The sequence below is a fragment of the Dermacentor silvarum genome, chromosome 1 (assembly GCF_013339745.2).
Source record: "Dermacentor silvarum isolate Dsil-2018 chromosome 1, BIME_Dsil_1.4, whole genome shotgun sequence".
Taxonomy (NCBI): domain Eukaryota; kingdom Metazoa; phylum Arthropoda; class Arachnida; order Ixodida; family Ixodidae; genus Dermacentor; species Dermacentor silvarum.
In genome coordinates, this window is record NC_051154.1 from 419,774,958 (window position 1) to 419,789,890 (window position 14,933).

Genomic DNA, 14,933 nt, shown 5'->3' on the forward strand with positions numbered 1-14,933 from the left:
AACAAACAGAAACGGCGTGAGACACGCAGTAAGTGAAGCCGCAGTGACCGCTGTAGATGCGGCACAAAGGACTTCACTTGGGATGCACACTGCAGACAGATCGCGCACGCTGAAGCTTCTACAGTGAGTATCATGGTGTTGCAGAAAGCGTCAATGAACGTTGCATTTTAAATCAGCCGGTCCTCCCAGTGATTTAATCTTTCAATATATAATGTGCTTGGCAACTTACGATTTCTCGACCCTAATGTTTTTCATTAATAATAGTAGTAACAATATTATATATATATATATATATTGTTTTCAGAAAACAGTAAATAGTGTTTCTGCATAGTCGTACATGTTAATAAAGAATTAATATTCTAATGGGGAAGAAGAAACATGTGTACTCCATCGTGAACATATCAAAAAATATATTCGTTTGAAGTGTGATTCATCTGGCAATGACGCATTAGTCACCGTATAGTTCTCAGAACCAAGCTGTGTTATCCGGCAAAATAAAGAAATAAAACAATCAAATAAATGAGCATTAAACGACGCGTCTGAAGTCACGCTGCAAGCGTAAATCTGCGTGAAAAGTCCATTTTAAGCGACTGTAACTATTCAGTGGTATTGAAGACCTCTCTGGTGTACGGCACTACGACGCCAAACTCTTTCTCAAAAGTCAGACGTAAAAAAAAAATAAAAATAAAAAAAATAAAAAAAAAATAAAAAAACTGTGGCTCCAATCCACGTTGTGAAGGTGGTTGTACAGCGAAGCTTTAAACGACATCGACAATGATTACCCATTGTGACGTCACTTTAATTAACGCACGTGGCTCTACAAAGAGTGAAACCAGAGACAAGTGAAATCTACTTAACCACACCCTTTATTGCTTCACAACGACATTATATTCATGCTGTTCTTCTGTCGTCTTTAATTTCCGTGGTCTACCCATGGTAGCCTGGAATAACCTGAATGAGTTGCTAGACCATGGTGACGTCACTACGGGATTTCTATGCTGTTGGGTACTTTTCCACTTGGAGTAGCTTATGCAACCATAATCTTTACCGGGAAACACACGCAGGAGAAGGAACGTGCTTTGCATTATTTGCAGACGTCATTAGCATACATTATATGGTTTGCACTTCACACGAGGGTTTTGGATGATGTCAACCCTTTTTGAAGCAGCTGCAAACCTTATCTTTACAGGAATGCATCGGAGGGTGTTCCCATTGTTCACACGCGCCTTATCCATCATGTGGTTTTGATGCTTGTGTTGTGGCTTTTCTTTTGAAAACGAGTGCTGAGCTGTATGCTGTGAAACCATCATTTTTTTTTCTTTAACTCCCTCAGCAATTTGTCCGTTATGGACGCCTTTTTCACTGTTTTAGTTTTTATTAGTTATTACATAGCACGAGTTAAGTCATAGGCTCGGTTTGAGAGGTAAATTAAATAATATGCATAAGTGTCAAATGACCCACTGAGCGAAATTCAGCTTCACTAATGTGAAACCTGGGGAAGCGCAAAGCATGCAGTGATGCACTGCTAATGGGCTCATACTGCCTTAACCAATGGCTCATAACGTCGTAAACGTGGCCTCCCCAATATGACGACAGAAGAGAAGTGAAATTCTACGCTGGAATGATGAGCGGCAACGCAGTCAGCTATGGAAGACGACAACGACGAACGCGGGACGCTCGGCACACGCTCGGGACGAGCGCGTGCCGAGCACGAGCCGCTTGCTTACTGTGACGTTTTTTTGCTTACGCCAACGACGCGAAAATTTCCTTGGCTAGTAGAGGTATACAGCTTCACTGTAACACAGCTTGAATACTCGCGACGCCCGCCGGCTATACGTACTTTCAAGTACGGCGGAGCAGTGAAATGAGCCCAGACTACCCCTCCTGCTACCTTACGCAAAGCGGCGGCAACTCGAGAGCCGTCGCGTCATGCGCGGCGCATCAACGGAGCGGCGCCGTCTGGCTACCTCTCCTATTCTACCACCGTTGTTTTCGGACACCAATGAGAGTTGCACATGTCCCCGCCTACCCCGCGGTACGACATCGGCCTCAGATACCCCTCGTCTCGGCGGTAGAGGGTACAGGAGAAGGAAAAGGGAGGAGTAGGAGTACAGGCGAGGAGCAATAGGTTACGCCAGCAAAGAATTTACCATTATATATGGCCAATAAAACTACTATACTTACTTTGTATATTTGTATTTGTCCACTAATTTGCTATTGCAATCGATCGCTGTGACTTTTTTTTTAAATATAAAAAATTAAATTATGGGGTTTTACATGCCAAAACCAAGATTTGATTATGAAGCATGCCGTAATTGGGACTCTGGAATAATTTGGACCACCTAGGGTTCTTTAACATGCACCTAAATCTAAGTACACAGGTGTTTTCGCATGCAGCCGCCGTGGCCTGGATTCGATCCTGCGACCTCATGCTTAGCAGCCCAACAACATTTTGAGGGCGCCATCCGATGACGGCTGCGGGCACTAAGCGCAGTCAGCCAAGGCGTCCAAGATTTAAGGCGCCGTGTGATGCAACACACTAAGCTCGGATGCCATGAGCCACACCGATGCATTGCTCTCAATGCCATCTGCCCCACGTGCGCTAGCACTCAAAACCATGCTATTATGGCCTGACTTTCTTGAAATTTATTTATAATTGATTACTGACACGATACTATGTACCAGGAATGTTTTCGGAATTTGCGAAATGATCTTTAGAACTGAAACTTTAAACCTCCATATAACCGGAATTCGCGATTTAACCAAGTTTTTCGCTCCAAAGAACAATTTTGCGTTCACCTTTGAGTTCGATAAATCCAGAATCAACTGTACAGAGACATGTATCTTAAAGGCTTCATTTTCACTTCTAGCAAGCTTCTTCTGTTGACTGCTGATTTGCTCAGAGCTGTAATTGAGAAGCTCACTTTACTGTTTTTTGGTTCATATAATTTCTTTTATCCAATGGATGTTTACAGAAATCCTGTACAGCTAGAAAGAGCTTAAGGTCCTATGCCATAGTTTTATTTCTACTGCCATTTCGGATTATTAGGCATCACATCCTTCGCTTTCCCCACTGCTTGTACATTTCTTGGGTTTCTCGGTTGCTTTAGAGCATATTGGCCTGTGAGCCCATAAGAAGCAAGGAAAATATTGCATACCGGACAGTGATCCATAGTCCATGGAGCACAGCAAAGAAAGGAACATCCTGTGGTTTGCGAAAGGCCCAGTAGTAGGAGGCGAAGGCTGCAGCCAGTGCCACCTGACCCAGCCCCACTATGAAGAACATGCCCCAGATGAGGCCAATGAAGTTGTAGATCTGCAGCCGTGACAGGTGCTGGTTGGCCACATACTGCGTGAACTGGCACTTGAGATGGGACAGCGAAGATGTCTTGTTGGCCTCCTGCAAGATGGCAAAAACAGGTCAGACCTCTTCCCAACTCAACAAATTTGTACCTTGTAGGCATTCTCTTAAAGGTGTTAATGCCAGTACATGGCAGCTCTGCTGTACTACTTAGAAGCAAGATAGATAACAGTGTCATCTATTGCACCATGTGCAATAAAACTGCCCTTCAGAGTGATCTTACTAACATTTCTGAATGGTGTGACACTTTGTAATGACACTGAATATCATTCAGTGTAAAATAATGTCGTTCTCACACAGCCACTATACCTTCGAGTTTCGGTATGCGATTACTAACTTGCCCTTGCAATCAGTTCGTGCCTAGGCGTTACTGATTGATTCAAGAAGTTTATTCTTTGTTTCCAAATAGAAAAGAAATACTGTATCGTACAATCTGACCTGGTGTAACTAATACAATATTGGCTTATAAAAGATAACACTAGGCTTCCTGAAATGTCATCTCCACCACGTGCCGAAGCAAGCATCAAGCTACTTGCCTACAAATCACTCGTGCGGTGAAAATGCTTCAGCAGCATGGGACCCACACCTCGTTGACACACTGCACATCGCTCGGTGACACACGCATTACATCGCTGATGCTTAGACTCTTGTCATTATCGAATCCCCCGCCTCTGCCCCAAGTTCTTAAACAGTACTAACTTCATAAACACCTTACTGGACCATCCATCAGTCAGCATCAAGTTTCAACCTCCTTGGCTGCCCGGGCTGTGCCAGACTGGAATGGCCTTCCTCCTGATAGTGTTGCTATGATAACACTATGACAACACTTTATTTAAACAGCGAGTCACTAACCATTTTGAGCAAAGCTGTCTATAAATTAGCTCTCTTTTTTACCAATATCATTGTAACCCACCCCTTATAAAGTACAATCAGACCTTAAAATAACAAACACCAATATAACAAATTATTGGATATAATGAAGTAAACTTAAAATATGTCTCACTGATATCAGCATGCAAGGAATATATACTTTAAAAAAATATCGGACATAACGTTGCTATTATTGCATCGACTACGAGTTCGTTATAGCAAGTTTCAACTGTATCACTGATATAGAAAATACACTTAATTGAAACAGAAGAGAGCAGCTCCAGAAGAATGCCAGTTGCCACAACCACAGAAGATGCAAATTTAGGAATTACATAAATTCACATTTAGGTAGGAGATTGCAACAGTGTTTAATATTTTGGGTCATCCAAATGCCCTTATGTGTCATTTCGGAGTATAAAGCCACAACCTCCAGCAGCAACATAATGAAGAGGCCGTGACACACACCCACATGTATTAAGACTAAGACTTAGAGATTAAGACTTAGAGATTGACTCCAACCAAATAAGGAAATTTACTAGCCCGACGTTTCGGAACCAATTCAGCTCCTTCTCCAGGGGGTATTCTTCGGAAGTGGCGGTGTGCCGCTTTTAAAAGGTCAGTTCTTTGCAAGTTGCACTGCCTCTTGTCTGAAGTCTGCACGTATAGACTTGAAGCTAAACATTTCGACAGAATTACCTGTCTGGTTGGGAAAATACAGTGCAACCCTGCTGATACATTTCCTCGTTCCTGCATTGCATTGTTGCGACCTAAAGCCCTTTGTCTCCCATTCATTATGTTCATGTACATGGCCAATCTGTACTGTTCTCGCATCTTATGCCGCATCTGAATGCAGAGGTCACGTAAATTTAGTACTGCAGAGGCAAATTTGTCATCGCATGTTGCAACAGAGATGATAAATTTATGCGTTGTAATAAATGAACCAAAGTTGCACAAGCATATCGAGACAAAATGTGGGAAGAGTGGATAGTGAAGAACCTCAACTAGTGCGCATAAATGCGCACTAGTTGAGATTCAGTGGGCTTGTCAGCAGAAGAGAAGGCAGCATGCTCAGTAATCCGCTTTGCCTTGCGATACAGGTCTTGGCGCTTCTTCTTGGTGAATGTCCTGCGGTGTGCACCGTCTTCCCGGGGCTGGCTCAGGACGATGACGTCACCTCGTCTGGCTGGCCTAACGAGGGCTGCTTATCATCACCTGTGAACGATCGCTGCTGGATCGAGGAAACAACGTCCCCTTTCATCATAACGTCCACGTGGAATCATCCCTGAGTGACGTCGGTTCCCATGATCACTTCGGAGCCTTTAAATCTACGGGCAAGTTAATTTCACAGCAGTGGGCTTGTCAGCAGCAGAGAAGGCAGCATGCTCAGTACAGTAAAAGCTCGATCATACGATCACGGCTAATACGAATTTCCGGATGATACGAATTTTTCTGTGGTCCCGGCCGAGCCTCATTACTTTGCAACGTGCTCGAGAACGGTTGTTACGAATCGATTTTCAGCCTGCGTCGGTTGATACGAATAAACGCCGCCCCACCGACGGCCGCGAAAGAGAACATCGCGCAGTCACGCGCTTTCTCTTCTCTTTTGGTGCGGAGGCGCGGCGCCGGACAGCGCAGACTCCGCGACTGGGCGCGAAGAGATAGAAGCGGTGGCGCTTTTGGTGCTTTTGTACTTTTTCTCCTTTTCTGCAAGCCGTCAGATGGAGTGGCTGCTGCGCTTCGGGCCGCGTTCTTCGCGTTTGCGCCATTTTGCCTAGTCGCAGCGAGCTATGTCTCGCAAGCGGAAAGCACTCTCCTTTAAAGAGAAATTAGACATTTTTCGAAAGGTGGATGAGGATCCCAAGAGGAAGCGGACGGAGTTGGCTAAGGAGCTAGGCCTCGCAACGTCAACACTGAGCACAATTGTTGTAGAGCGAGAGTATCATGAAAAATGTGCTTTCCTTCAACGTCAACGCGAAGCAAGCGAATTCGAACACGCTTATTTCGAACATACCGCGCACCGACAATGCGCTTAGCAGCGCGCCAAATCACGCGGCGGCGCCTCCGACCGGCATTGCTCCGACACCGCCATAGCGCAAAAGCTCAGGAGAGACCCCTCAATGCCGCGCGCGAAGGAACGGGGAAAAAAAAGAACCCGCGGCGGAAATTTCCTTCTCTCTCAAATTGCAAGGTCGCCATTTCTGCATCGCGCCGGAACAAGCGTGTACGTGCCGACTAGAGTGTTCTAGACAACCGTATTCTAGCACACACTAGTGCAGACGTCTCAGCCACGCCGATAAAATGGCAGTGAACCCATCTCCTCTATTTTCTAGTCACATGTTGACCTTGCACGCTGTGGCAGCAGCGCAGAGGGAGGCAGCGGCGGAGGCACAGTCGGGCCAACGAAACTGCCACGCCCGCAAATGCTCGCTTCCCGATAAGGGCAGAAAACGAAACTTCAGGGGGCGGCTAAAATAAGCTGGCGCCAGCACGGCGGCGGGCGCGCACGGAGATGTGCGCACGGAGTCGAAGGTGAGAGAGCTACGAGGGAGTTGAGAGGGAGGGCGAGGGGAGCCACCGAAGCGGCGGAGTTGACGCGGCCAAATCCGCTTCCCTGCCGCCCTCCTCCCTCACCTTCGACGGTCTCCGTGCGCACCCGACCCGTGTGCCGGCGCCGCCCGCTCGCTCCCTGAAGCTTCGTTTTCTGTCGTTATCGGGAAGCGAAGCGACCGTTAGCCGGCGTGGGCAGTTTCGTGGCCCGCGCTTGCTATGCGCTTGCGCGCCGCGATATTTCACGATTTGGACCTTTCGTGCATCGTGCTATGGTGCACGAATACTTCAAAAATACGTCCTTTTAATTCGAACAAATTTTCGGGCCCCTTCGAGTTCGAATTATCGAGATTCGACAGTAGTTTTAATTGTGTTTCGATGATACGAATTTCGGCTAATATGAATATTTTTCTTGACCCCGTGAGATTCGTATCATCGAGCTTTTACTGTAATCCGCTTTGCCTTGCGATACAGGTTAGTAGGTACTTTCCTGCTCCATGTTATCGTAATGATAACCGTTTCCTGCTGCTGCTGCCTTGCCCACTGTCTTTTTGCTTGTGTCGCACCTATACCTGTTGATCTGTTGGTTTGCGGTGACGTTGAAGCTAATCCTGGTCCTCTTATGGAAAAGGAAATGCTATCCGAGCTACTCGCTGGCCAAAAAACAATGAAAGCAGCTATTGAGGATGTACAGGCCAATCAGAAAGATTTAGTAGAAACATTTGGCACGCTAGCAGAACGAGTTGATGCCATTGAGCGTCACATGAATAAATTTTCTTCATTGCCTAAACAAGTGAAAGAAATTGAGGATTCTATGACTCAAATGCAACAAAAATTAGCATCCCTTGAAGACAAAGTTGATGATTTTGAAAATCGGAGCCGTAGAAATAACTTAATCATTTACGGCCTCAAAGAACAGGCAGCACCTATCCAGCCACTTGAAGATTATGTCTGGTGCAAAACAAGGTGAAAAACAATGAAAGAAGTGAACCCGCTCCATACAACGATATACGCACATTGAGCAAGAACCCCCCTACCTTGCCACTCATTTTACTAAAACATTTAACAAATTTTATTCAAGCTTGCAGCACAATTCAAAGTGCTTCAAGATGTATGCAACACATATTATAAATATCATTACTTTAATTAATGCTTTTGCTGTTGATGCACAATCTTTACATACACAATGGTGTACACAGAGCCTTAAAGTGTTAAGCTGTGGCTCGTAGGAAAGTATCACATTGTACGATGCTTGGAGACACCGCCCAGTCAAAAAAACAACAACAACAAAAAAAAAAAACAATTGACTCCAACTGGCTTTTCCAATAGGAATCAAGTGGGACCAATAGGAACCGATTGAAAAATCCTTACTTCCAAATGGTTACGACTGGGTCAGAGGAAGAACCAAGTGGAGTTGCCCATTGTAATGAACTGGACCTGATTGGAACCAATTGGAAAATCCCTAGTTCCAACTGGTTACGATTGAGTTAAAATGAAACCAATTCAGTCCAATTGGACTTGGTTCCAACTAAGTGGGAAATCATTACCTCCAACTGGTTACGATTGAGTCAGGGATGCAACCAATAGAGTCGAATTGGACTTGCCAGTTTGAACCAACTAGGCCCACTTTACATTCCCAACTACTAAGTCTAATTGGACTACCAATAGGAATAAACTAGAATGCAACCAACGGGAAAATCATATTTCCTGTGTATGAACCTATTCAAAGTAATTAGATTGAGTTATATAGCTATATATGCATGCAGTACTAAGGCTATAGCAAACCTTTTTCTGACAGCTGGAATGCCATTTAGGTTTGCTTTGTGGGGTATATATATATTTGTTTGGCAGTGGTGCACGTACAGCACGGATCTGATTCCTATCGTTCTCTGCCTTTGCAGTATGCCCACGTCGCATCGGATTATCAAGCTACACCTTCACTGAGGGCTGCAACACGATCGTCGGATAGTGCGCCTGCGCCGGAATCCTGGCCCCGTGACTACAACGACGGCAGCATCTAGAAGACAACGCACGCTATAAAAGTGGCCCCATCGCCTGCTTTACACAGTTTGGCAGTGGTGCACGTACAGCACGGATCTGATTCCTATCGTTCTCTGCCTTTGCAGCATGCCCACGTCGCATCGGATTATCAAGCTACACCTTCACTGAGGGCTGCAACACGATCGTCGGATAGTGCGCCTGCGCCGGAATCCTGGCCCCGTGACTACAACGACGGCAGCATCTAGAAGACAATGCACGCTATAAAAGTGGCCCCATCGCCTGCTTTACACAGTTTGGCAGTGGTGCACGTACAGCACGGATCTGATTCCTATCGTTCTCTGCCTTTGCAGTATGCCCACGTCGCATCGGATTATCAAGCTACACCTTCACTGAGGGCTGCAACACGATCGTCGGATAGTGCGCCTGCGCCGGAATCCTGGCCCCGTGACTACAACGACGGCAGCATCTAGAAGACAACGCACACTATAAAAGTGGCCCCATCGCCTGCTTTACACAGTTTGGCAGTGGTGCACGTACAGCACGGATCTGATTCCTATCGTTCTCTGCCTTTGCAGGTGAGGAACTTTGTGCCATAGGTTTTGTAGAACTTTGAAGTGCACTGCTGCCAAACAATTCATTGTGGTTACCTGTACTGTATTGTGCCTGCGCTTGCTTGACCAATGGCGGGAAAGGATTCTGGAAAGAATGCTGCAAAGGGGGGCGGTGCTCCTTCGGAGCAGGACGCTGGAAACTCAAAAGATTTGCGTGAGATGACTAAAGCATTTGAGAATTTTAGGCGTGATTTTAGAGAAGAAATGCGGGAGCTTAAGAAAGGTGTATCCTATTGCACTGACATCTGTAATGATGTCAAAGATATTGCAACTGAGATTAAGAACTTGAGAGTTGAAATGCAGGAATTGCTCAGGCAGAACACAAAACTGAAAGGCGAAAACGCTCGGCTAACACAAAGATGTGAAGATCTTGAGCAATACCAGCGTTTGAACAACCTCGAAATAAGGGGCGTCCCAGATGGGAACGACCCGCTTTCAGTGATAAACAGAATAGGCGAGATTGTAGGGGAAAGCATTGATAGCATGGTTGACATTGACACGTGTCACTGGGTGCGCACTCCTAAACCGGATGCCAGGAACATAGTTGTTCGCTTTGTAAGGCGGAGTAAGCGCAATGACCTGCTATCAAAGTGCAGAAAGAAGAAGATTGACACTTCGATGCTTGATCTGGAAGGAAAAACTCCGATTTTTGTGAATGAGCATTTGACGCCAAAAAACAAGGCACTGCTCTCAGATGCGATCAAAAAGAAAAAGGCAGCCAAATGGAAATTTGCCTGGACCTCTGGAGGCAAAGTGCTTGTGCGTAAAGATGAAGGATCCGATATTATTCATATTGCTCATGAAGGAGACTTGGATAAAATCAACGGTTAAAGACTGAGGAGAACTAATGGCTTTTTGTTATTTTCTTCATGATGATGTACCCAGACGACAATTGCAGTTACTACACGGTTGATGATTTTAATCGTGATTTTTCTTGTGGCAAGTTTGTTTCTGCAATGCATGCAAACTGTCGAAGTATTCGACCAAAAGAAGATGACATTGCTGCTTTTTTGCATTCTTTGTCCGTTCAGTTTGACATTTTAATGTTCACTGAAACATGGCTGTCCGATGATGACACTAAACCCCACTTTCCGGGCTACCGATCTGAACATCTCTGTCGTAAACAAAAGAAGGGCGGAGGGTTGGCTGTGTACTTTAGGGATACTTTGTCCTACGAGCTGTTAGATGATTTCTCAACTATGAACGCTGATTTTGAATGTTTATGCTTACGTATTGCAAAAACAGTGGTGGTCACTTTTTACCGGCCACCGATGGGACACAAAGGTCGCTTCTTAGAATTCATGGATTTGGTGTTGGCATCCCCTGTCTTTTCTAACACATCCTGCGTAATAATGGGAGACATCAATATTGACTTAGCTTCCAATGATCCTTACGTAGAAAACTTTGAGACAGTCTTATCAACATATGGCTTCGCAAACTATATACGGCAGCCAACTAGACTTACACAGCAAACTGCGACAATTTTGGATGTTTGCATAACAAACGCTAATGCACAGGAACTTAACAGTGGAATATTTTCGTATGATCTAAGCGATCATTTGCCTGTGTTTCTGCTTCTTTCAATTTCAAAGTGCCAAGCCAAACAAAAACATGAAGGAGAAGGGCGGCGAGCCATAAACCCTGAAACCCAAAAAGAATTTTATCGCCTAGTTGAGCTGATTGACTGGAGTGAAATACATAATGAAGATAATCCAAACGTAGCTTATGAAAAATTCTATTCTTTACTACCCGATTCCTTTAATGCTGCATTTCCAGTAATAAAGTTGTCCTCTCGTACTAGAAAGAAACTAAGGAAACCATGGATTAACGCTCAGCTTTATCAACGTATCAAAATAAAAAACCGGCTATACCATAACTTTATTCATTCACGAGACCCAGCTACATTGTCAGAATTCAAAAAGTACCGTAATGCTTTAACTACCGACTTAAGGAAAGCGAAACGGCACTACTACCAGAATCTTTTTGAGGGCGTATATAACAATCCACGTCGAATATGGGAGGCTGTAAACTCGACAACTTCAAGAAAGAAAACCAGCGATAAAATTACGCAACTCGTAGTTAATGGTGAAACCCTCAGTGGTGAAGGGCTAGCTAATGCAATAAACACGCATTTTGTTGATGCAGGTTCCTATAACACCAATGTAAACGTGTGCGATGGCACAATGCCAATGGATGCAACACTGAGTCAATCTCTTTTCTTACGACCTACTGACCCAAATGAAATCTCAAATATAATAAACAAGCTTAAAAATAATGTAACTCCTGGTGTTGACGAACTTGGCTCAAATGAAATAAAGTTGATATCGCCATTGATATGCGAAGTTCTTAGCTATATAATTAACCTCACTTTTACTACTGGTGTATTTCCTAAACAATTGAAAATCGCTAAAGTTACTGCAATATACAAAGGTGGTGACGTAAACGCTCTATCTAACTACAGACCAATTTCAGTACTTCCTGCAATATCTAAAATATTTGAAAGCATTATTTATGACAGATTAGTCTCATTTTTTGAAAGACATCAAGTAATAACTCAGTACCAGTATGGCTTTCGGAAGCACCGGTCGACTGAACAGGCTCTTGTGCACATAAAAGACAAAATAATCGAAAACATGGAAAGTAGAAAATACACACTGGGTTTGTTTTTAGACATTCAGAAGGCATTTGATTCTATACAGTTCGATTTATTACTCCACAAATTATCAAGATACGGAGTGCGGGGTATTGCATTAGACCTTCTTAATAGTTATTTGCATGATCGATATCAGTTTGTCAAAACTAATGACGCTGTGTCGATGCTTGCGAAGCTAAAACAGGGAGTGCCGCAAGGATCTATATTAGGTCCATTATTATTTCTTATTTACATAAATGATATTGTAGAGATAGATAGTTCCGCTCAAGTTATAATGTATGCGGATGATACTAATATCTTCTTCTCTTCACATAATCTACTGACACTAGAACGTTCTGTAAATAACTACCTTACACACCTATCAAACTGGTTAAGAAAAAATAGATTACGGTTAAATGCCTCAAAAACAACATATGTCATATTTAGTCTGGTAAATAAACCTTTACATAACAAAGTTAGTGTAAAATTTGAGGACACTTTAATAAACCAAGTTCAAGAGCAAAAATTTCTCGGGGTTCAGTTTAAGGAAGACCTGAGCTGGTCTGTTCACATAAAGAGCTTAAGTATGGAACTAGCCCGTACAGTTGGATGTCTATACAAGATATCTCAGCTCATACCTCTGTGGCTAAAAAAGAATATTTATTTTTCCCTCTTTTACTCCAAGTTAACTTATGGTCTATTGGTGTGGGGGACCACTACGCAACACAATTACAACAAGCTCATTACTTTACAAAAAAAAGTGTTGCGCTGCTTTGAGTCTTTTCATGGACGTGGGCAGGATTTAAGAACAGCTCCTCTGTTCAAGAAACATAGCATCCTAAGGGCGGACCAGTTATATTATTTAAAAGTTTTGCAAGAAATACACCAGAAGAAGCTTTACGAAAGTTGTGGCTCTGAAAACGCTCAATATTTTTTAAGGCACCAAAAACATTGAACACCAAAAATTAGAACAAACTATGGAAAGCAAACAATGACCTATCAAATACCTGCCATCTTAAACAAATTCGAAGGAATGCTAAACTTCGAATATACATCACGTGTATTTAAACGCCATGTTATAGAAACATTGTTGTCCTCTGATATAAAGTACAATCAGAACTAAGTATTTTGTTTGTAACACAGAAAGTTATCTGTAAGTCTTGTCTTGTGTCCCTTTTATTGTGTATATTGAATAAATGTTATCTATTATGTGAGAGGTTTTCACGATGCACAAGTGAAATGCATCTTGTTTTTTTTTTTATTTAATTGTATGTAAATTTGGATAATGTCATGCAATGTATAATCTGTTGTGTTTACTACTGAACAAGCGAAACGTTCTCGTTGTTATAGGACGGTGCAAAATGTCGTGTTGTAAACTTTTCTTTGTCAACGCAGCTTTATTGTCAATGTTTGGTTCAGCACATTTTTTTCTCATGTTTTTTAAGTGCATCACTCTGAACTGTTTGGGCTGAGGCCTCGTCAGGCACAAACTGCCTTTAGCCTCTGTCCCTGCATCAGGCTTTATGTGCTGTCTGCTGCGAAAACTGAAATAAATAAATAAATAAATAATATATATATATATATATTTATGTATTGGTATTGCCCGTTGGTGCAATTGGTCATTCCAACCAATTGGTACCTATTGGGTACAATTGGTAACTCCAACAAAAACGAATTATGTACTAATTTAGGATTGGAAATTTTCCCATTGGTACCAATTGGAAATTTCCCAATTGGAGTCAATTGCATTTTTTGACAGGGCGTCGTGGCTCTAAGCCTTTTGCAGAGGTATGTCACCCCTCACGGTGACGCGGACAGCAACGCAGCCTTTTAAGTGCTGGAAAAACGCGTGGTGCTGTTGAGCGAGTAAAGAAAGTGGCAGGCATCCATTCTTCATTTTTTGAAGCCTTGAAATGCAAGTTGGAATAAATAAATGGTTTCAAGTTAACCCAACACTGTCGACATTTATTTTGTAGCCTTCCTCAATGTTAGTTTTCCATGGTCCTTTGAAAAACATAACATGGTTCTAGTGCACATACAGTAGGAAAAAGAACACTGCGCCAGAGGGGTATTGTCAGTCGCAAAGATGCCACATCATAAAAAGGTTGTGCGTGAGGCAAATGCTTCAGCTGCATTGGAGAGATTCCATTTCCCCACATGGCTGCAGTCTTTGCAAACTGGTTCTCTAAGTTAACCTGGCCTACCAAGAAGTTTAATGAAAATAGTCATGATGTGACTGTATTTATAACACATAAGGCCAGTTCCACTCTAACAGTATGCTTTGAGAGCTCGTTTCCACTGCTTCTATACTCCAACAAGTTTTGCATCAAAATCTATCTGGAGTGAAGTTGTACATTGGTGACATATCTTTCATAGCAAGAAAATAATGAGAACTCACACCACTTCCGCTGGCACGAAGCTTGTGGGAATGGACACGCGTTTCGATACCTTCGCAGCGGCCGCACGTGGTTATCACAATTACGTGCGAGCTCGCAGAAAGGTTGCATGGAGAGGACACTTTCGCTGCTTTTCCCACCTTGGCTCCCTGCTTTCTTGGAGGGAACCCAAGGAGGTTGCTTACTGCAACGTGCCAGCCACTTGTTACAACATACATGCACCACTAAATTTCTGTGCCACATTTAAACATAAGATGCCGGGACATTATAGACGGGTGGCGTATCAAGGAGAACATGCAAGTTGATAGGATTTAGGTCGGCACTGCAAAAACGCGATGCAGCAGCCAGGAAAGGAACATATCAACGGCATTCCACTTGTACTTGTTTTTCACTCCTCTACATCTGCGCGGAAGCGAAGGTGCAAAATTTTCGTCTTCCTCGCTTTGTTTACCATGTCTCCAGTATGTTTATTCCTGCCTGACGGAACAAGGTATCTTGATACTTGTGCGTGAAGA

At 43.5% G+C, this 14,933-nt stretch overlaps 1 protein-coding gene across 4 annotated transcripts in view; it reads right to left on the minus strand.

Moving 5' to 3' along the window:
- Window positions 1-14,933, minus strand: part of LOC119437613 (choline transporter-like protein 4) — a 629,795-nt gene that overhangs the window by 96,636 nt on the left and 518,226 nt on the right. For all 4 annotated transcript variants that reach the window (XM_037704613.2, XM_037704614.2, XM_049660742.1 and 1 more), the window contains one exon: window positions 3,159-3,400. In XM_037704613.2, coding sequence (XP_037560541.1) covers window positions 3,159-3,400 — 242 coding nt within the window. The remainder of the gene's footprint in view (window positions 1-3,158; window positions 3,401-14,933) is intronic.